The sequence below is a fragment of the Balaenoptera borealis genome, assembly GCF_965194805.1.
Source record: "Balaenoptera borealis genome assembly, chromosome: 3".
Taxonomy (NCBI): Eukaryota; Metazoa; Chordata; class Mammalia; order Artiodactyla; family Balaenopteridae; genus Balaenoptera; species Balaenoptera borealis.
Window position 1 is genome coordinate 133967306 of NC_138866.1, and position 21448 is coordinate 133988753.

Genomic DNA, 21448 nt, shown 5'->3' on the forward strand with positions numbered 1-21448 from the left:
GGCATCCAGGAGAATTACTTTTTGGTGAATACTCCCTCCTTAAATGGCTTTTTCTGCATTATCTTTATTATCTCCAGAACCTAAAGTCAGTTTATAGATAGGTCACAAGAGCCTGTCTTCCTGTTGACCAAGGAAGCACATTTTAAATTTTCAGTTACCTGTTTGTGTGTGTAAAAAGGCTGTGATAAGTTTTATGTAGGTAGCAAACTTGCCTTACTTCAAATCATCTATTAGTTTTTGTATATGAAACATTAACTTAAAAAGTGAGCCTCTTAAAATATATTAATGTGAAATAAATCACCTTAATAACACCTTTTAGTATGGGAAGCTGGATGCATACTGGGAAAACAATAATTTAAAATCTTAAATATGCAGAGTTTTACTGTTCTAGCATATCAATTATTTTTTCATGTTTCTTCCTAGTTTTTGTCTTTACACACACGCTCACACACATATATGTGTATGTATAAAATAGTATATTATACGAGATCATATACCATCATATGATCATAGTATAGATATAATTTTGAATTTTCTTTTTTTAAACGTGTCATAACACTTTTCATGTTTATAAATTTTATAATTTTAGCATTAATTGATTATTATTATATAGAGTTAACATTTCAAAATGTACTTAAACATTCCATATTTTAAAAATCCATTATTTACTAATACTGAAGTGTTATTTATTAACTATAGTTTTAAAAGTTTTCTGTCCAGTTTACACGTATTTCTAGGTAGGCATGAACATTTTAGTGACTCCTAAAATTTATTATCCGATTCCAAAAGCGTGGTATCATTTATGTTGCCACCAGTAACATAGGAATGTACATTTATATGTAAATGATATATATGAGACATTTATAGCATAGTTAGCACTGAGTATTATTTTTAAATAATGTCTTCTAATTTAATAGGTGTCAATTATAGAATTTTAGGACCTGGAAGTTCATTTAGTTGCTCTCTTTAGAAGGGCAACCTGGTATTTGATAGCTTGACTCCAATTTACCATTTAACAGGCATGTAATATAGTGATTTACAAATATTTACTCACTTTGTTATTTTAACAACCTCATCAGGGTGGTACAATTATTATTTCCGTTTTGTAGATGGGGAAACTGGCATTAAATTAGCTGTCCAAGGGCGCATAGCTAGTTAAGTGTCAGAACCCAGGCAGTCTGGCTCCAGAGTCCATGTGCTTGACGACTGTGTTATAATGGCTCCTTTAATATCTATTTAGCATTTACTGTTTGTACGCTTTCCATATGCCAACTTATGGGTGCTATTGTGAGCAAAACAATTTTAGTCCCTGCCCTCACGGATCTGGAAGTCTGGGGAGGGAACCAGACTTTAATCAAATCAACATATATATAATTACAAATTTGATACATGTTATGAAGAAAAAGAATGGAGTGATGGTAGCATCTAACAGGAATATTTCTTTTAGCTGTAAGAGTGATGGGGGGGCAGGGGTCATGGAAAGTCTTGATGAAGATCTTAGATATACTTAAATTGAGACTTGAAGGATTAGGAGGAGAGAGTAGGGTGAAGATGGGTGAAAAGAGCATTCTAGGCAGAAGGAATAGTCTATGCATATGCCCCGAAGCAGGAAGGGACTTTCCCTTCTGCTCTAAGGGTCATAAAGCTGACTGGCTTGCTTGTGGGATCACAAAGTGAGGGGAAGGGGGCGCATAAGTGAGCCTGGAAAAGCAGACAGGGGTCCAGTGGTCCAGGGCCATGCCACAAGCTTCTCACTCACAGAAGAGTGCACACAGGGGGAGGAAGGTGAGAGCTGCCTCCAAACACAGCTGGAGTTGTTTTGGGCAATAAGCCGCCAGCAGAGCCATCCCCAAGTGGCGTTTCTTCTGCGCACAACAGCAAATGGTGACCCTGCCTGTGCTTTTCTAGGAATTAAACTTCACTGGCTCATTATTTGAGTTAGGAAGGGGATATTTAAGTTAGGAACCTAGATCAAGGCATATTGTGAAGTCTTATTATAGAGCCAAGAGAAACATGGCCTGAAGAGAACAGCACCAGGGGAGAGCCTTCGCTTGAGAGAGAACATGACCCTGTACAGATGCCAAGTGCCTTGTTGGCATTTTAGGGGTTTATTAGTTTTGCTGGAAATTTTTCCATAATGTGTACTAACAATGAAAAAGTATTGTTCTAGTAGAAAGTGATAGCTGGCTCATGGGGACATTAACCTATGCTTTGGAATCAGTGGAAGCAAAAAGGCAGAAGCACATCTTCCTAAAATCTCAAGTCAACTTTTACTCTATAAGCAAACTCTACATACAATATTAGAAGGGGAAAATGAGAAGACCCTTTTTTCTAATTTCAATTTCAGAGGCCTTTTTGATTTGCTCAATATAACTTTAGCTTTTGTTAATTAGTATTAGAGTAAGCACATAAAGTTTGTTGGACTTTTCCATCAAGTCAATCAGGATTAGAGAATGAAGGACTGGGCAGTAGGAAGAACTCTAAAGAGTACAGGAATCACAGCTATAGGAAGCAGTCATGACCCCTGGGGCGGAGATAGAGTACACAAGGAAGAGGCCTCCAGGGCTGATGTGCAGACCCTGATGAAGAGGGCACAGAGGGGTCGCTATGGAAAACCAGCAGAACTGGCTGGCTACGGAACTAGCCCTCAGAAACTTGCGGGAAATCTGCCCTCTAGGGTGCTGTTCACTGGGAAGTGTCTCGCTGGAGACACTCAGCCACAAAACTCCCCAGGAAGGTGCTGGTGGATTCTGCTGGCTGCTGGGGGCTGCTGGAGCCTTCACTGGGAGTGCACCAGAGCCAAAAGTGAAGCTTCTTCCTCCTGCAATGTCTCTCCACCACTCCCTACTTAGAAAGGTCCTGGGCCAGCTGGCAAAGGGAAATAGGTAAATGGACCAAAGGTACCAGACTTATTTCACAGAGCAGGTAAACAGGGTCAAAATCTAATGACTTACATGGAATAGAAGTTTATTTCTCTTGTACATAACAATCCAGATATGGGTGGACCAGGGCTAATGTGCTAATTGGCTTCAAAAATTGCTCCAGTTCTGTCATCCCCATTTCCAGCTGTCAGAAATGAAGACAGAGAGAAGCCAGGACATGCAGCTTGGTCTTTAGGGAGATTACCCAAATCAGTTCCCACTCCTGTGTCATTGACCCAGACATGGTCACGCATGGCCGCACCTAGCTGTGCTAGAGGGAGGTTGGGAAATGTTGCCTCGTGTGGCAGGGCAGCCACGTGCCAGGTTAAACTTGGGGGGGGTGGGGGTCTGTAACTAAAAGGCAGAATCAATGGATACTTAGGACATCCTGACACCCCTCAATGGCATCTTTGAGGCGATACCATGTTTTTGCTATAGATCTTCTGAAATTTTGTTTTTCATCTCTAAATCTGTTCTGAATTTCTTTGAGGCTTTAAGTTGGTATAATTGTAAAATTCAATATGAGGAAATTAAAATTGTTTTTATCTTGTTGTAAGTTAATTACTTCTTTACATAGAGTATAGGGTTTTTTTTTCCTTCTCTTCAGTTTTCTAAAGCTATAAGCCCAGACATTTATTAGCTTTTTATAAACTAACTTAGTCATAATAAATATCCTTCAGAGTTAAGTTGCTCTGTCATTTGCATTGTCTTATCCATGTGAAATGGCGCAACTTAAAATGCTTTCAGAATTGGAATTTACAGCTGGCTCAGTCCTTACACTGTTCACAGGAAGCAAGTAGCTGCTCATGTTTTCTTTTGTGTTTTATCTTAAAGGCATAAACCAGTTCTTTTGGCTGAGTTAGTAGAGTTAAGGTAGACTAAAGGTAGATAAACATGTTTACCTGACCTCCTACACCAAATTTTAAAAATTGTTCTCCAACTAATGAAAATGAAGTTGTACATAGTTATCAATAAATTAGATATAATTTTTGGCCATAGTGTCACGCCTTTATTGTTCAAAACTCCATTCCAGCCTCAGTAAACCCTCCATCAGTTCATTCAGCAAGCACTTGTATAGTGTCTACTGTGTGGCAAACTTTGGGTATACAGTAGTGTATGAGCCACGCAAGGTCCTTGCTCTTCTGGAGCTGACTTTCTCTTCACCAGAGAACCCTGGTCCCTCTGTAATCCAGCTGGTCACCCAGTCACAAAAACTCTCACCAACTCTCATATCCTCCAACCATAATAATACTCAGAAATTGTGAATACTGATTCAAGAGTGTCTCTCACTGCATTGCTCAGGAATATGCCTTTACTTCAATTTAACTTGTTTTCCTAACTTCCCATTTCTCAACACCGTCCTCTACCTGAGAGATATTTTCTGTTCTGTGGAGATACTTTCTTGTCACTCCCCTCTATCCAAGAGATATGTTCTGTAGAGTTATCTTCTAAACTGCTGTGATGTTTACAGTAGGGATTAGATGGATAGTTACCAGAAGCTGTCCAAAGACTCAGCCTGACTTGGAGTTCTTACCTCAGCAATAGTTTGAGTACCACACTTTTTCAGTACTTTACAAAAATGTTGCTTCAAATAGTGATAAACTTGTAACCCAGATGATTTTATTTCTTCAAGTCTTAAGGTCAGATTTAATGGTGTGTGTCTGAGAAAGTGGCTCAACAGGCTTCCTTCACCCTGATGGTTTCTGTATCCATGAGGTCAGAAAATAATGAGTCATAAAAACCTACATTCATTAGATTGTCTTCCTGCAAACTACTGGCAGCTGGAGTTGAAAATAGGGTTTAAAATTTCCACAGTATTAGTGGGAAAACACAGCTGGGCTATGATGCCACCTCCATTACTGAACTTCCCCAAAGTAAAAAGAAATAACTGCAGGTACTTTTCTTGTAAATATTTCCTATTTTTAAAAATAGCTTCAGATTCTTTTATATAAATAAAAATTGTAGTTCCTTCAGATTTTTTTTTTATGTAAGTAGGAATTTCAGTACTTAGAGAATGTACAAAGGATGGGAGAAAATGGAGTTTGAGTAGCTGATGAGAAAAAAGGGACTGAGAATGACCAAGGAGTAAATGAATACATTTGCTTCAGAGAGAACACTAAGCAGAGACTGAAAAGTTGTCAACACGGTTGGCAATTTTCAGTTGCCAGAAAGGCCTAGAGTTCAGCCAAATGAATCAAGATGAGAAATGGGCTAGGAGTTTGATGTGGGAGTCAGTGAGCTTCTCAGAGTGTTCAAAAGTGACTGAGTCACAGGCAGGGCTCCTGAATGACAGATTCATTGTTGCAAATGCTCAGGATTTTTTTTTTTTTAGAGCAGTAACTTGTGGGGTTTTAAAAACACAGGCATCTCTCCATCTCAATATTTTCTAATTCTCTTTCCATCTGAGGATTGTTTAAATATCACAATAGTTAGTTAACACACCATACAGGTACCATTCCACTCACTGTGTAGGTAATGTTTGTCATCCACCAAGCATCTTTTTAAGGCTGAGTCAGGGAAGCCTGCAGCCTCTGTTACACTGAACAACCAAAAAACCCTTAAGTAGTGACTGAGTGCCACTGTCACATTTGAAATGTAGGCGGAACAGGAGCAAAAATGGGAGAGAAAGAAAGAAAAGGGGACCAACAAGTGTCCATTGCGGGCAAGATGAGATCCAAGGTTAACCAGAGGGAGAAACTGACAGATGCTACAAGTTACCAGCCCCTCCTCAGTTACTCAAGGGAGTTCCTGCTTCTCCATTTAAACTTTAGAAGGAAATCCTAAGAACAGGCACTTCTGCTAAATTTAAGGTTCAGACAGCTGAATTGGAGCTGTCCGTTTCTCCTGAAGGAGAGTGGGGAAAATGCTAGGTGTATCAGTCAGTGCCCTTGATTGTAAGCAATGGAATCCACCTCTTTCTTACTACCTTAAACAAAAGGCTTCACTGAAAGTGACTCACAGCACCAAAAGAAGGGTGGTGGACCAGACCTGGACCACAGTAGAAGCCAAGAGACTAAGGCGATCAGGAAAGCCAGGAAGCCGAGAGATGACAGCTGTCTTCTCAGCAGCAGCAGCCTAGGCAGAATGCCATCTGCTGCTGGTGCTGCTCGTCCCGGTCTGGTCCAGATTCAAAGTCCTGAGTAAAGCCTCCATTTTGCCAACCCCAGGCCATCCCAGGCCAACTGCTAGCAGATGGAGAATTGTCCATCTTGGCTTTCACAGTGGGAAAGGCATGGTACCAACTCTACACACATTGCTGATTTCCTCTGCTACTAGGAGGGCTGGAACCTGGGCTACCTCTAGAACAGCACATCCTGTACACTAGAGTCAGGGAAAGATGACTGTAAAGGATGCCAGAGGTCCTGGAACAAGCTTGGGGCCTTAAGACAGCTACTGAGAGGCTAAGAGAATATGACTTGCTTCTTGCTACTAGACTGAAATGGCAGAAAAGAGGAAGAGAGTGCCAGTCCCCGTTCTCTCTCTGCTTAGCCCTGGATCTCATCTTCAGAGCAAGTATGGTAGAGAGGCTGGCTGGAGGGTTAGCCTGGATGAGTAAAGCCCACTGCCCAGAGCTAGACTGTTGACCTGTGGATGTCTACTGAACACTCTATACCAAAGTCTGTCATCTGAGAGAACCATTTCTCCTTCAGAGGAGTTAGTCTGTTTTTACTTTTTAAAGCATGAAATATTTTTTTTTCTCCCAGAAAGCCATTAACTTTAAAATCATGCTGAAGTCTGAATGTGGATATAGTGTTTCCTTCACTATTTATTTTTCTGGGTTCATGAACACAATTTTTTTTTTTTTTGGCTGCCCCGCACAGCTTGCGGGATCTTAGTTCCTTGACCAAGGATCAAACAGCTTGCGGGATCTTAGTTCCTTGACCAAGGATCAAACCCACATCCTTGGCAGTGAAAGTATGGAGCACTAACCACTGCACCACCTGGGAATTGCCCATGGACACAACCTTGACTCAGGTGAATTTGGGAGGTAAAACTTAAGACCCTGGGCTTCCCTGGTGGCACAGTGGTTGAGAATCTGCCTGCCAATGCAGGGGACACGGGTTCGAGCCCTGGTCTGGGAAGATTCCACATGCTGCGGAGCAACTAGGCCCGTGAGCCACAATTGCTGAGCCTGTGCGTCTGGAACCTGTGCTCCACAAGAGAGGCCGCGATAATGAGAGGCCTGCGCACCGCGATGAAGAGTGGCCCCCACTTGCCGCAACTAGAGAAAGCCCTCGCACAGAAACGAAGACCCAACACAGCCATAAATAAATAAATAAATAAATAAATAAAATTTTAAAAAAAAACAAAAAACTTAAGACCCTTAAATGAGATGATAGGAAGCTTTAGCATGAAGTTCAGGCTTAGTCATGGATTAAAAGATGTAAAAATTAAAGGAGGATGAAGCTGAGAAGGAGACTTATTTATTTATTTACTTATTTTATTAAAAAAATTTTTTTTAACATCTTTATTGGAGTATAATTGCTTTACAATGGTGTGTTAGTTTCTGCTTGATAACAAAGTGAATCAGCTATACATATACATATATCCCCATATCTCCTCCCTCTTGCGTCTCCCTCCCACCCTCCCTATCTCACCCCTCTAGGTGGTCACAAAGCACCGAGCTGATCTCCCTGTGCTATGCGGCTGCTTCCCACTAGCTATCTATTTTACATTTGGTAGTATATATAAGTCAGAAGGAGACTTTTTAACTTTTTTTATTTTAGATATAACTCACATACCATATAATTCACCCATTTAAAGTGTGCAATCTAATTTTTTTTTTAGTATATTCACAGAGTTGTGCACCCAGCACCACATTCAATTTATGAACATTTTCATCACCCCCAAAAGAAACCCTGTACCCCTAGGCAGCCACTCCCCACTTCCCCCCACACCCCCGTGTACACCCTAAGGAACTACTAACCTACTGTTTGTCTCCCTATATTTGCCTAGTCTGAACATTTCACATGACCGGAATCATACAGTATGTGCCTTTTGTGCCTGGCTTCTTTTACTTAGCATGTTTTTAAGAGCCATCCATGTCGTAGCATGAATCCTTTCAATTATCTTGAGTATATACCTAGGAGTAGGATTGCTGGGTCATATCGTAACTCCGTGTTTAACATTTCAAGGAACTGCCGGACTGTTTTCCACAGCAGCTGCACCATTTTACTTTCCCTCAAGCAATATATGAGGGTTCCAATTTCTCCACATCCTGCCAACATTGTTATCTTTTTGGTTATAGCCGTCTTAGTGGGTATATTGAGGGTATCTCTGGGTTTGTTTCTTATTTGCATTCCCCTCATGGCTAATGATGTTGAGCATTTTTTCATGTGCCTATTGGCCATTTGTATATCTTCTTTGATGAAATGTCTATTCAGATCCTTTGCCCATTTTAAAATTGGGTTATTTGTCCTTTTATTATTGAGTTCTAAGTGTTCTTCATACATTCTAAATATAAGTCCCTTATCAGATATATGATTTTCAAATATTTCCTCCCATTCTATGGATTGTCTTTTAACTTTCTTGATGGTATCCATTGAAACACAAAATGTTTTAATTTTGATGAAGTCCAATTTATCTATTTTTTATTTTGTTGTTTGTGCTTTGGGTGTCATATGCAAGAAGGCTTTGCTTAACCCCAGGTGCTGAAGATTTACTCCTATATAACATTCTAAGAGAGTTATTATTTTAGCTCTTATATTTAGAACTGTGCTTCATTTTGAGTTAATTTTTGTGAAGAAGAGATTCTTAACTCTTTTTAAGCAGCAGTAATTGATGTTTGGTAGCAGCACATGAAGAAAGAGTAAATAGTGTAGATTTTTTTTCTCAATTTGAACTACATATTCCAGGGGGCCACCCTTAACTTCTGAGTTCTTTCTCTCTCCCCATATATGTTTTTGGTTGTTCAATATTAAAGTTACTAGGCTTTCAACAAATCTTGTTTCATTGCTTGCATATTATTTAGCGTGGCAACCCCTATATAACCATTGTAAGCTGTTTATTTAGTTATATTTCACACTGGACAAAATAATCTTTACTGCCTGGAGTTGCATTTTAGGAGTGAGCAAACTATTTTGTATAATGATTATTATAATAGTATCAAAACTAGCTCACTGCCATTGCTATTTGTTCCCTGAGTCATAGTCTATTAAATTTGGAGCTAATAAAGTAATGAACATGCTAAGGCAAACTTTCAGGAAGGAATAGATCTGCCCTTGCAGGAGTAGATCGTTCTGATACAGTGAGGGACACAGGCATGGTACAAGGTTTGTCCATTACAGGAGAGACTCCCATGACCTGGGCTCATTTCTAAGATCTGTAGGAAGTTTAAATTTTAGCTGTAGTCTCACTCAAAGAATTGTGCCTGCTCTTGTTCTGACCCAATCTGGCTGTGCGCTTCAACGCAGATTTCCTCTCTTAATTCCCTCTTTGGTCAGTTATGTCAGATGGCCCAGGCAACCAGGCTGGAATCCTCAGCTCCCTTGCCAAAGTGTGTTAATTCTTCCTGCCTAACAACTCTTTCATCAGTTCTCACTGTCTCCTCCCGAGTCCAGATCCAGGTCAGTCCTGACCCAGTTGTAAGCTCCCTGAAGTCTAAGATCATCCCTTTCCTTTCTGTAGACCCAAAGACTGATAGAAAGTATTCAATAAATATTTCTTGATGATCTTTATTCCACCATATTTGCACAATTTTGCGACAGTATTAATGCTGCTTACCCTCCTCCAGGGTAGAAGTTACAGTAAAATGATTAATACATGAAAAAGAAGGCAGCCCCTCTCCTTCTCCACACAAGGCTTGCAGGTGTGGGTGTGACCGGTTTCCTGCTACTTTGCATGCACATGTCTCTGAGCAGCAGATGAGAAATGAAATAAAGGAGGGAATATCTCACCATGGTTAGTTATTTGGTTTTGGTGTGGATTTTTCTGAAGCATATTGAGGTCCACACTCTGGAATTCTTCCTCATCTGAAATCAGAAATCTGTAATGTTGATACTCCACTCTGATCCTCACCTCTGACTGAGTCTTCCCGCTCTCTTGGGTCCCACTCCCGCCAGACTTGTTCTTTGGCCTCTGGTCCCTTGAGTTTTGTATTTTTTTCCCTCCTTCTCATTTCTTTCTTGGCCTCTCTTTATTCTCTACCCAGTTTGGATCTCATGTGTAATCTCATAAATGGCGTGATCAGCATGTTCAGCTCCCTGATACCGCTGCTCTCTGCAGCTTCCAATTTCTGACCATATTTAGTGCTTCAAACTCCTAATTGCTCTCCATTCTTCGTGTGTCCTGAAATGTACAGAGAGCGGCCATGTGTGTGCCTGGCCGGGGGTTCTGGAGGCTGAAACCCAGATCTCATTCTGCTGGGAAGAAGGGCTGTGTCTGCCCAGAGGAGACACCATCCTCTAATCGACACAAAGATACCACATGGGCTCGCAGAGGACCTGGCTGCCCAAGCAACCTTTCTAAAATATCTGATTATTTTATTCCTCTGCATAATACTCTTCCTGGGTTCCATTGGTTAAAGCCCAAGCTCCTTAGCCTGGATTGCAGACACTCTGTGACCAAGTCTGAACTGTCTCACCAGCCTTTTGATGAGAGTTGCCGTATGATTTATTACCCAAACTGGGACACTTCTGAAAGGAAGGGGCACTATTACTAATTATGCCAGGACAATAAACCGAGACTCTGGGCACTTGTGTGTGACCCAGCATCCCACACCTTGGATTCTTAGGCCGTGGTAGAACCACACTGCTGGCGGTGTTCCATGGGCACCTGGTATTTACAAATCAAGAGGTTTTGACAGAGTTATTTTGACCACCCTGTTGTGAATCTGAGGACATTTGACTTCTTTCTCAGATTAACTGTTAAAGGATTACATCAAAACATCCTCAAGGTCAAAATGTCAAGATTAAAATTGTCATAGCCTAAATGATGAGATTGGAGCATCTAAATGTTCGTCTATGTTTCTGGTTACTTGATCAATGTACTTTCTCTCCTTAAAACTTCTATTCCCTTTTTCCCATTTTCCTGCCTTTCCCTGGTTTACTTCCACTTACCATTTAAGACATCTTGAACATTGTTCAAGATCATCTGCTCCAGTGGGCTTTCCCGACGCGTCTTGGCTGGGCTCAGTGCTGGTCACCTTGTTCCCACAGCACCCACTACAAACCTGTTTCATTGTACCTGAAAAAAGTGTGTCAGAGTTGTCTGTCAGGCCTGCCTTGCCCACAGAATATAAGGTCCTTAAGGCAAGAACGCTGTCTTTTTAATCTTTGCATCCTCAGTGCCTAGCACAGGGCTTGACAAATAATACAATCTCTGTAAATATTTGTTGACATGGACTAATTTGAATTCTTTATTGTAATACAAAGTTAAATATGCTTGTCCTTTATCTCCTGGAGAAGTTCTTAGGATACTAGTGAAGGTTTATACATACTTGGAGCTTTCATGAGGTTGGCCTTTGGCATGTTGAAGTTGTAGAGATTATTGTTAGATTAATTTTCATATGCTAGAAACATATAAGAGGAAGACACATACCCATAATATTAACACATGTTGTGCCAAGAGTGTGAACAGTGGTGTGTTAAACTTCAGTTTGCCATGCCACAGCCGAAATTCTTCTGAGAGTGTTGGCAGAGTAATTCCTGTTTAATGCAATGAAGCTCCATGAAGCCTGGTAAATAATAGTACTCCGTTCTGTTCAATAATATTACCCTGTGTTCTAAACTCTCTGGTTTAGGTATTTTGAGTAAAGGTGTCAATGTTGTCTCAATTTTAAGTATTTGTTCTATAAGTCTAATGTATTCTTTTTCCATCTCTCTAGGATGTTTCAGATGTTTAAAGATTGGTTTTGGTTGGAAAGATTCTGGCTTCCTCCAACAATAAAGTGGTCAGATCTTGAAGATCATGATGGACTCGTCTTTGTGAAACCCTCTCATTTATATATGACCATTCCATATGCTTTTGGCTTGATAATTATCAGACATTTTTTTGAAAAGTAAGTAGTGTTTGTATGTCTTTCCTCCCCATTCCCCTTCTTTGCCCCACCTCTAGAATAAAGAATTTTGGTAAGATTCTTAAAGAATGTGTTATTCAGAGGTCACCACTAATGGGCTACAGATTCTTGGGGGAGTTCATGAAATTAAATGCACACTAAATATTATCTAGACTGAACAAATAAAAATTAGAAACACAATCTCCTCAAGTACATTAGTTTTACAATGAAGAAAATTGAGATCAAGAGAGGTTAAGGATCACAGAGCTTATTAGTGTCAATGACAGTACAAGATCTCAGCTCATCTTCCATGTACCATGTTGTCTGACAATGGATATGCATCCCCATGTCTTTGTTGGCAGTATTAGGAGAGTATGACTAGGGGATGCATTATCATTTTAGAATGCCTATAAAATAGCAAAAATGGCTCATTAAAGACCAAACTTAATATTGCTTTATATCATAGTTTACTTTAAAGGTTTATTGAAAGTTTTAATAGCAGGCCTTCATTCCAAGGTATAAGGAAATCAAAGAAAAATATCAATTTGCTTTCTCAGAAAAAGTAAACTTCTTTTCTTTTTCTTAATTTAACTTAAATAGATATTACCTCCAACCTTTTATTAAAACTGTACTAGTGTTATGATAACTGAAGATAAATGTTCATCTATAATCTCTGTAGTTGTCTCTATTTCAAAAAACTGTTATTAGCACATTAATTTTTTTGGAGCAAAAAGAATATTCAAATGTCAAGAGTTGGATAAACTTAAGACAAAATCTGATAAAGATCATTTTGTCCAAGACTAACTGTAATGCAGATCATATGTTTATAACCATTTGCAGGGTCCTTATCTCAAGAGTTAGTTTGACCAACTCTGTTTTGTGGATTGTCCAAAAGGTTTTTGTACAAATAACAGCTTCACTTGGGCCAACAATATGCTATTGCTATTGGGAGGAAAAGAGAGCCCCTCAATACCACTAAACTGAGAAGATTTGAAAATGTTCTTCCTTTTTGACAGTTAATTTTACTTTTACTCACATGTTTGGATTTGTCAAAGAATGCATAAATAAAGTAGCATTGTGCCACTGCACTTCCAAATTAGCAAATTACTCTGCTGTCCTGAAATTCTTGCTTTTCTTGCAGAGTGTCTAGTGATCTTTGAACTTGGCATCCAGGTCCTCTACTTATTTGCATTGCAGATTTCCTACTTTTTGGTGGACAGATCCATTTTTAACATTTTGATCAGACAGTGAACTAGAAAAATTTTTGTTTGCCAAAGCAGCATAGTTGTGGAGGACCAACTTGTTATGCCCTGGTCTTGGCCTCTCCAAAAATTATCAGGAAGGAATCCAATCTTCTTTTAATTCCTAGGACCATTCTTGCTTCTTCTCAAGGGGTTAAGTATAGTCTTTCGTAACTCCTTATAACTTTAACTCCCAATTATTCACCCTTAGTTTTTTCCATCCCGTGACACTACAGAAAACTGTGTTTCTCCACTAGTCTCATATCTCTCTTTTTTTTTTCATATTTCTGTTAATGCAATAGAATGAAGGAAAATTTAACATGGGAGCAAGATCATGCTTTTTGAAGTATAAGTTTATATTTTTTCAGGGCTTCTATATCATTTGCCTTAGACTAAACCACTTAGATCATAAATAAAATATTACTTACACCTTGCATTTGAATAGAAACTTATATTTTAAGAGGTACAGAAAATCATAAGTGGTGTGATCTCATGGTTAGTATGTCAGGAGTAGATCTGGGACTTAAACCCCCATGGTATGACAGCAGGTTCAGGGTTGCTGGGTTTTTATTTTCCCCTGTACCAGTACTTCTTGGGCTTTCACAATGAAATACTCCTGGTGGCAAAAGAGAGTAAATTAATATCCTTTGGGAGTATAGAAGACATGGCTTAAGAGAATGATAGCAAATGTGAACTTTTCTGAACTATCAAAAATTCGTATAAATTTGACACCATGTTTCAACATATCCCATGGTATATTTATCACAAGAAAGCTTCCTTCTTTTGTCCTGGACTGTGTTTGTGTTACACCTTCTCATTCTAGGAAGTGACCAAGAGTTGTGATTTGGCTGGCTCATTTTTATCTTTTAGTACTAACCAGGAGCCATTTAAGATGAGGAAGTAAGGGCCCTTCCCAGAAAGGAGTAGAGAGACAGATGGATATAGAACAAACAAGTAGATCATTTGAAAGTGACTGACATTTGCTTTGTATTTAGAATTTCCTTTCCTTACAAGTTTTACCTTATGTTTTAATTTTTTTCACGGGGAGGGGTCTAGAATAACAATTTCTAACTAATATATCCAGACTCTTCTATACATTCTTTTTTGTGTCTGAAGTATGATTTAGAGAGGATCTAAGCTACTCAAATTTAAGCACTTGTGGAATAAGCACATTATCTCAGAGTAAATTATGGTCCTGGAAGAGTCCAAGGCAGGGATGGGGGTGGTAAAATCAGAAGGTAATCTTTTTACTTTTACTTAATGGTACAGTGAATAGATACCCCACCTCTACCATTTCCACTGAGCAACATGAGGGCATGATGGGATTCTTTAAAGAAGGGTAGGTGTAGCAGTTTACAGGAGTTGAAAAAGGATTGTTGCTAACCGTCTTCATTTGAAACAGTCTCAGAATATGTACATTGGATTTAAATGTTATCTGAGACTTGCATTACTTCAGGTATTTTGTTCTCTCATATAAAACCCTCTGATTAAACTCTGGTCAAAGAGCCTTTCAGTCCTTAAGAAATGGGAATCAATCTTAATGGCAATAGGCTATTGTTTCTGTTTAGGAGAAGTATTTAAACTTCATATGCTTAATATCTGCCTAGGCCTGCCTTCTTTTTAATTCTATAAAACAATATTGAAAAAAAAATATGTGGGGGTAGTGCTCTGGGATTGCTCGGCTTCTAGCTCACAGGTAACTGACATAGTGCTAAAGGAAGAGCGGGCTATGTGGGTGTCTGAATGAGGCCATCTGAGGGCTCAGTTCTGCAGTAGTAGCAAACCTGAGACTCATTCCCTGGTAATTAACCTAACTTTGAACCATTTACATGGGAGCAGAAGTTCACGTTCTCTTTTCTTCCTCTTGGACTTTTCCCTTCTATTCCGTATCAATAAAATGAAAGTTCAGGAAATTTCATCTTAGTCTAAGGTCATTGTGGAGCTAAGATCTGTCATTTCCCTCCTCTTTTCAGCTCAGTTTATCAAATATTGTGCTTCTTTATTCTCTCCTTTTTCAAAATAGGTTTTTTTTTAATGTGTTTTTTAATGATTTCAGTGTCCTTATCTTGAAATTTCAAGTTTTGCCCATATATATCAAATTACCCATTCTTTTGTCATTGTTTTGTAAAGCTATTTTTTTTTTAATTTTATTTATTTATTTATTTATTTCTGGCTGTGTTGGGTCTTCGTTTCTGTGCGAGGGCTTTCTCTAGTTGTGGCAAGTGGGGGCCACTCTTCATCGCGGTGCACGGGCCTCTCATTATCGCGGCCTCCCTTGTTGCGGAGCACAGGCTCCAGACGTGCAGGCTCAGTAATTGTGGCTCACGGGCCCAGTTGCTCCGCGGCACGTGGGATCTTCCCAGACCAAGGCTCGAATCCGAGTCCCCTGCATTGGCAGGCAGATTCTCAACCACTGCGCCACCAGGGAAGCCCTCAAAATAGGTTTTTAATTAAGTACCTATTCACATTTATTTACACTTACATAACATGAATTGATTGATTTTCTATATTTTTTTTGAAATGAAAGGATAATGCTAAAGTAGAAAACTGTACTTATATACTTCCTCTGTTCTACGGAAAATGTTATTTCTGTCCTTGAAGCCTGGACATGTTAACAAACAGGACCATTATTTCTCTTTCTTCTTTAAATTAATGCTTTGTAGATACGATCCTCATATCAGCAAATATGCTATGGATATGTATTTTTATCCATTGTGTGTACTTATCCACCCTTTATCTCTCACATGACTCTCTAGAGGGGAATGTTATACTTTGTTTGGCTTTGAGATTGGTTGTATTCCCTTACTGAATAAATCTTCTTTTCTTAATCCTGCTTTGCTTTTTTATTTTTGCTAATTTCTTCTTTTCTAATATTTGAGGAGATAACATTGAGTGAGTATGATTGAGAACCCTGCCATATTAAACCATTTTGTATTTGTGTTATTCTACTAGTAAAAACAACGAGTGTTTACTCCAATAAAAATTTTTAACTAGTAGGTTAGATAAATGACCCAATTCTATTATTTATCCAAAATCCTGTCATATATGTTTTCTGAGTCTTTGTTAGTTTTAAGATCATCTTAGTTTTTGTTTTATTTGGAACTTTTATGCAGAGGGGGAATTAATCATATTCCTTGAATTACAGCATGCTGTCTTTGGTCTGTATTAGATCTCTTTTGATTGATTGACTGATTTGAATTAACTTTTTCATTAATTACCTTTTATCCTCATTTCCTAGTCCTGTTCCCATTCCTGCTGTATGTATTTGATGGCTTTGTGTTTGTATAACCCAGTAAAACATGAGTATGAACTTAAAGTACATGTATTGTTAGTTGACATAAATGGTATGGTGATAAGACCTTCTTCCATATCTTCTTTTTTTTTTAATACAGCACTGTGTTTTATGATCTATCCACATTGCTCTGTGTACATCTGGTGCATAATAAGTTTGTTTTTATGTGTCTCTGAAATATATAGATCATTTTCAGGAGAACTTAGGCCATCTGGAAGTTGGATTGGCTTATATATTTTATCAGAGTATTTTAGGAAAATTTTTTTATTTTTATTTTTTTATTTTTGGTCATGCAGTGCTTCATGTGGGATCTTAGTTCCCTGATCAGGGATCGAACCCATGCCCCATGCATTGGGAGTGTGGAGTCTCAACCACTGGACCGCCAGGGAAGTCCCTAGGAAAATTGTTATTCAACTCCGTGGTTATAAACAATGAATTTAAGGGTTAAATGATCATTCATAACTAAAATTTCCAGCATTTAATTAAACACAGAAACTTCTAAGTAAGTACTAGAATAGCCTGACCTGGCAGACAATGGAGCCTTTGTTAGAAATGAAGGAAGAATAGGGACGTATCATGCTTTTAAAAAATCATCTTTACTGAGGTATGATTTACATACAAGAAAGTTCATCCAAAATTTGACACATTTTGACAAAAGTATACAGTCATGTAACTGTCACCACGATTATGATATAGGAGATTTCCATTGGCTGAAAACTCCCCTGTACCCTGTTCAGTTAATCCTCTTCCTACTTACTACCTCCTTGCAATCACTAAAATGCTTTCTGTCAGTATAATTTTGCCTTTTCTAAGATTTCCTATAGATGGAATCATATAGATTATAGTCTTTTGTGTCTGATTTCTTTCACTTAGCATAATGCTTTTGAGATTTTTTTCATGTTATTATATGTATCAGTGATTCCTTGTCATTGCTGAGTAGTCTTTCAACATATTGATATATTGCAATTTATTATCCTTTAATTAGGTGATGGAAATTTGGATTCTTTACAGTTTTTTGGCTATAATGAATAAAGTTTCTATGAACATTTGAATAGAAGAATTTGGGCATATGCTTTTATTTCTCTTGTTAAATTGCTAAAATGTTCTTCAAAAGACATTGTTAATGTATGTGTATCTATACAATAGATTTTTTGGCAATAAAAAGGACTGAACTCCAAATGCATCCAAATACATTGATGTATCTCAAAAACATTAAACTCAATGAAAGAAGCCAGGCACAAGCAACCACATATTGTATGATTCCATTATGTTAAATATCCACAAAAGGTGCAGCTATAAAGACAGAAAGTAGATTAGTGACTGCCTGTGGCATGATTAACAGGAAAGAGGGATTAAAGTAAATATGTATGAGGTATTATAGTGGGATGATGAAAATGTTCTAAAGCTGACTCATGGTGATAATTGTACAGCTTGGTAAATTTACTAAAAAAGAAAAAAATCACTGAGTAGTATACTTGAAAATGGTGAATTATATGATATGTAAAAATGCATTAATAGTTATTTTTAAAAGATGTCAATAAAATGAAAAGATAAGACAGATTAGGAGAAAATGTGAACAAAATATGTATCTGATGAGGGACTTAAATTCAGAATATATAACTCAATAATAGAATCTGTCATACAGAGTGAAGTAAGTCAGAAAGAGAAAAACAAATACTGCAGCTAACACATATATATGGAATCTAAGGGAAAAAAAAATTGTTCTGAAGAACCTAGAGGCAGGACAAGTATAAACACGCAGACGTAGAGAATGGACTTGAGGACACGGGGAGGGGGAAGGGTAAGTTAGGACGAAGTGAGAGAGTGGTATGGACATATATACACTACCAAATGTAAAATAGATAGCTAGTGGGAAGCAGCCGCACATCACAGGGAGATCAGCTCAGTACTTTGTGACCACCTCGAGGGGTGGGATAGGGAGGATGGGAGGGAGATAAAAAAAAAAAAATAGTATATTAAATTCAGAATATGTAACTCAATAATAAACAAAGAAATAACTTGATTTTTTTAAATGGGCAGAATATTTGAGCAGAGTCCTCACCAAAGGAGATATACAAATAGCAAGTAAACACATAAAAAGATGTTCAACATCATTAGTCATTAGCAAAATGCAAATTAACACCACTACACACTGAAAGTTAACAAAAATGTCAGAGTAATGGCCTCTGAAAATTTTCTCTTTCCTAAAATCAGAAAACTGGCAAAAATTGTCAAGATCAACTTTTCAGAATTTAGAATTAGCCAAAGACTTGCAGCAATCTGGAGAGTGTTATTTAAGAAAAATAGCTGACTGTTGGAAAGAACAGCAAGCTTTGTGGCATTTTAACTTGCCCTATTTCTGTCCTTACCTTTCGTCCTCTGTGACAGTCTTGAAAAACCAACAGCCCACAATTTCAGTGGAAACCAGCAGCCTGGCAGCCGTTGAAGGAAGCAGAACAGAGTTGGAGCTCCTTCAAAGCATCATTCCCAGAGAACTGTCATTATTTGTCTGGTGGTTCCCTGGAAGGGCACTACTCACAAGCTGTCTTTATTTGCCTTTTTCCTTGGGGAGAGGAGGGGTGCTTGTCTAAAACAATTAGAGACAATTGATTAACTTTGGAACTGCCTAAGGTAGTGGATAACAGTTGGGGCAAACAATAAACTAACAGCTTTTCTTTTTAAAGGATAAGCTGGGAAATGATATGTCCACAGGGGGTTTTGAAAAGCTCTGACTTATTCTTGGAAATAAGACCACTTGAATTTGTAGAGCTTTGGGCATGCCCAGGGCCATCCACATGCTCAGGTAAGGCCTTAGTAGACCTTAAGTTCTCACCTCTGGATGACCTTGAGGCTCTGTGCAAACAGGAAGTGAAGGCTAAGGCAGAGTTGTCCACTATCTTAGTGTTGAAGGTGTGCCCTGAAACATACACAGAGCCCCTTAGTAAACAGTGGAAGACTTATTGGTTCCAGGCATTTAAGGAAATCTCTGTCTAATCATTAGGAGACCACTAAGCTAACCTAATAGATACTTTAGTGCCCACACATGACAAAGAATACAGACTTTATAGATCAGTTCAAAAATGTAAACAAACAAACTGACAACAACAAACTCTGAGTATGGGGATAATCTGATTTCCAGCGTTGTCACACTATATTATTAAACTTGTCCACTTTTCAACAAAAAATTATAAGACATGCAAAGAAACAAGAAAGTATGGCCCATACACAGGAAAAAAACAGCAATCAGTAGAGAGTGTTCCTTACAAAGCCTAGATGTTGGACCTCTTATTAGACAAGACCTTAAGTCAGCTATTTTAAATATGTTCAAAGAACTAGAGAAAACCATGCTTAAAAACTAAGGAAAGAATGAGAACAATGTCTCACTAAATTAAGAATATCAATAAAGAGATATAAATTATAAAAAGAAATCAAATAGAAATTGGGACTTGACAAGTACAATAACTTATATTAAAAATTCACTGGAGGGCCTTAACAGCATATTTGAGCAGGCGAAAGAAAAAGTCAGCAGTCTGAGGAACAGAAAACAAAATTGTAGAAAAAAAGCCTCAGGGACCTGTGGGACACCATCAAGCACGGCAACATATGCATAACAGGAACTCCAGAAGAAGAGGAGGAAATGAACAGGATGATAGAAAATATTTGAAGAAATAATTGGCTAAAAATTTCCCAAAATTTGATGACAATCATTAATCTATATATCCAAGAAGCTAAACAAATTCCAAGTAGGATAAACTTAAAGAGATCCATAACTAGATACATCATAAGCAAACTGTTGAAAGACAAAGAATCTTGAAAACAGCAAGAGAAGAGCATCTCATCACATAAAAGCGATCCTCAGTAAGATTGAATTGATTTCTCATCAGCAACCATGGAAGCCAAAGGCAATGGGAGGACAAATAAAAAGAAAGAAAAAACTGTCAACCAAGCAAAACTATCCTTCAAAATGAAAGAGAAATTAAGACATTCCCAGATAAACAAAAACTGGAAGAATTTGTTGCTAAGCAGACCTACCCTATGAGAAATACTAAAGGGAGTCCTACAGACTGAAATTAGAGGACACAGACATTAACTTGAATCCACATGCAGAAATAAAGAGCACCAGTAAAGTTACCTACATAAGAAATAAAAAGAAAATATAAATGCATTTTTTGTTTGTAACATGTTTTTCTCCTATCTGATTTTAAAAGGCAACTGCATAAAATAGTAATCATAAGTGTATGTTGATGAGAACATAATTTATAAATATATCATTTATATGACAGTAACAGCACAGAGAGGGGAGATCATGGAGTTTTTGTATAGTGCTGAAATTATTTGGCTATTAATCTGAACTAAGAGGTTATAAATTAAGATGTTAATTGTAATCCCTAGATGAACCACTAAGAAGGTAATTTTTAAAAACAGTAAAAAAAAAGAAAATTAAAAAAGTACGCCAGAATATCTATTTAACACAGAACAAGATAGTAATGGAAGAAACGAGAAACAAAAAGGCATAAGCTATACAGAAAATAAATAGCAAAATGGCAGATATAAATCCTGTCTTATCAGTAATTAAATGTAATTTATATTAAATGTAAATGAATTAAATACTCCAACTAAAAGGCATAGATAGGAGGACTTGATAGAAATATATGATCCAACTATATGGTTTCTACAAGAGAAACACTTTAGGTTCAAAGAAATAAATAGGTTGAAAGTAAAAGGATGAGAAAATATATACCATGCAAGCAGTAACCAAAAGAGAGCTGGAGTGGCTCTACTAATACCAGACAATTTAACAGCCTTTAAATTGTTACTAGAGACAAAGGACATTTTATACTATAACAGGGTAAATCTATCAAGAAGATATAACAATTATAAATATATATGTACCTAGCAACATAGTCCCAAAAACATGAAGCAAAAACAAACAGAATTGAAGGGAGAAATCGACAATTCAACAGTAACAGTTGTAGACTTCAGTACCCCATTTTCAATA

At 37.9% G+C, this 21448-nt stretch overlaps 1 protein-coding gene across 1 annotated transcript in view; it reads left to right on the top strand.

The window, feature by feature from the left end:
• Window positions 1-21448, top strand: part of CERS3 (ceramide synthase 3) — a 141776-nt gene that overhangs the window by 19517 nt on the left and 100811 nt on the right. Inside the window, exon 3 of the mRNA XM_082386845.1 lies at window positions 11746-11919. Coding sequence (XP_082242971.1) covers window positions 11747-11919 — 173 coding nt within the window. The 5' untranslated portion in view covers window position 11746. The remainder of the gene's footprint in view (window positions 1-11745; window positions 11920-21448) is intronic.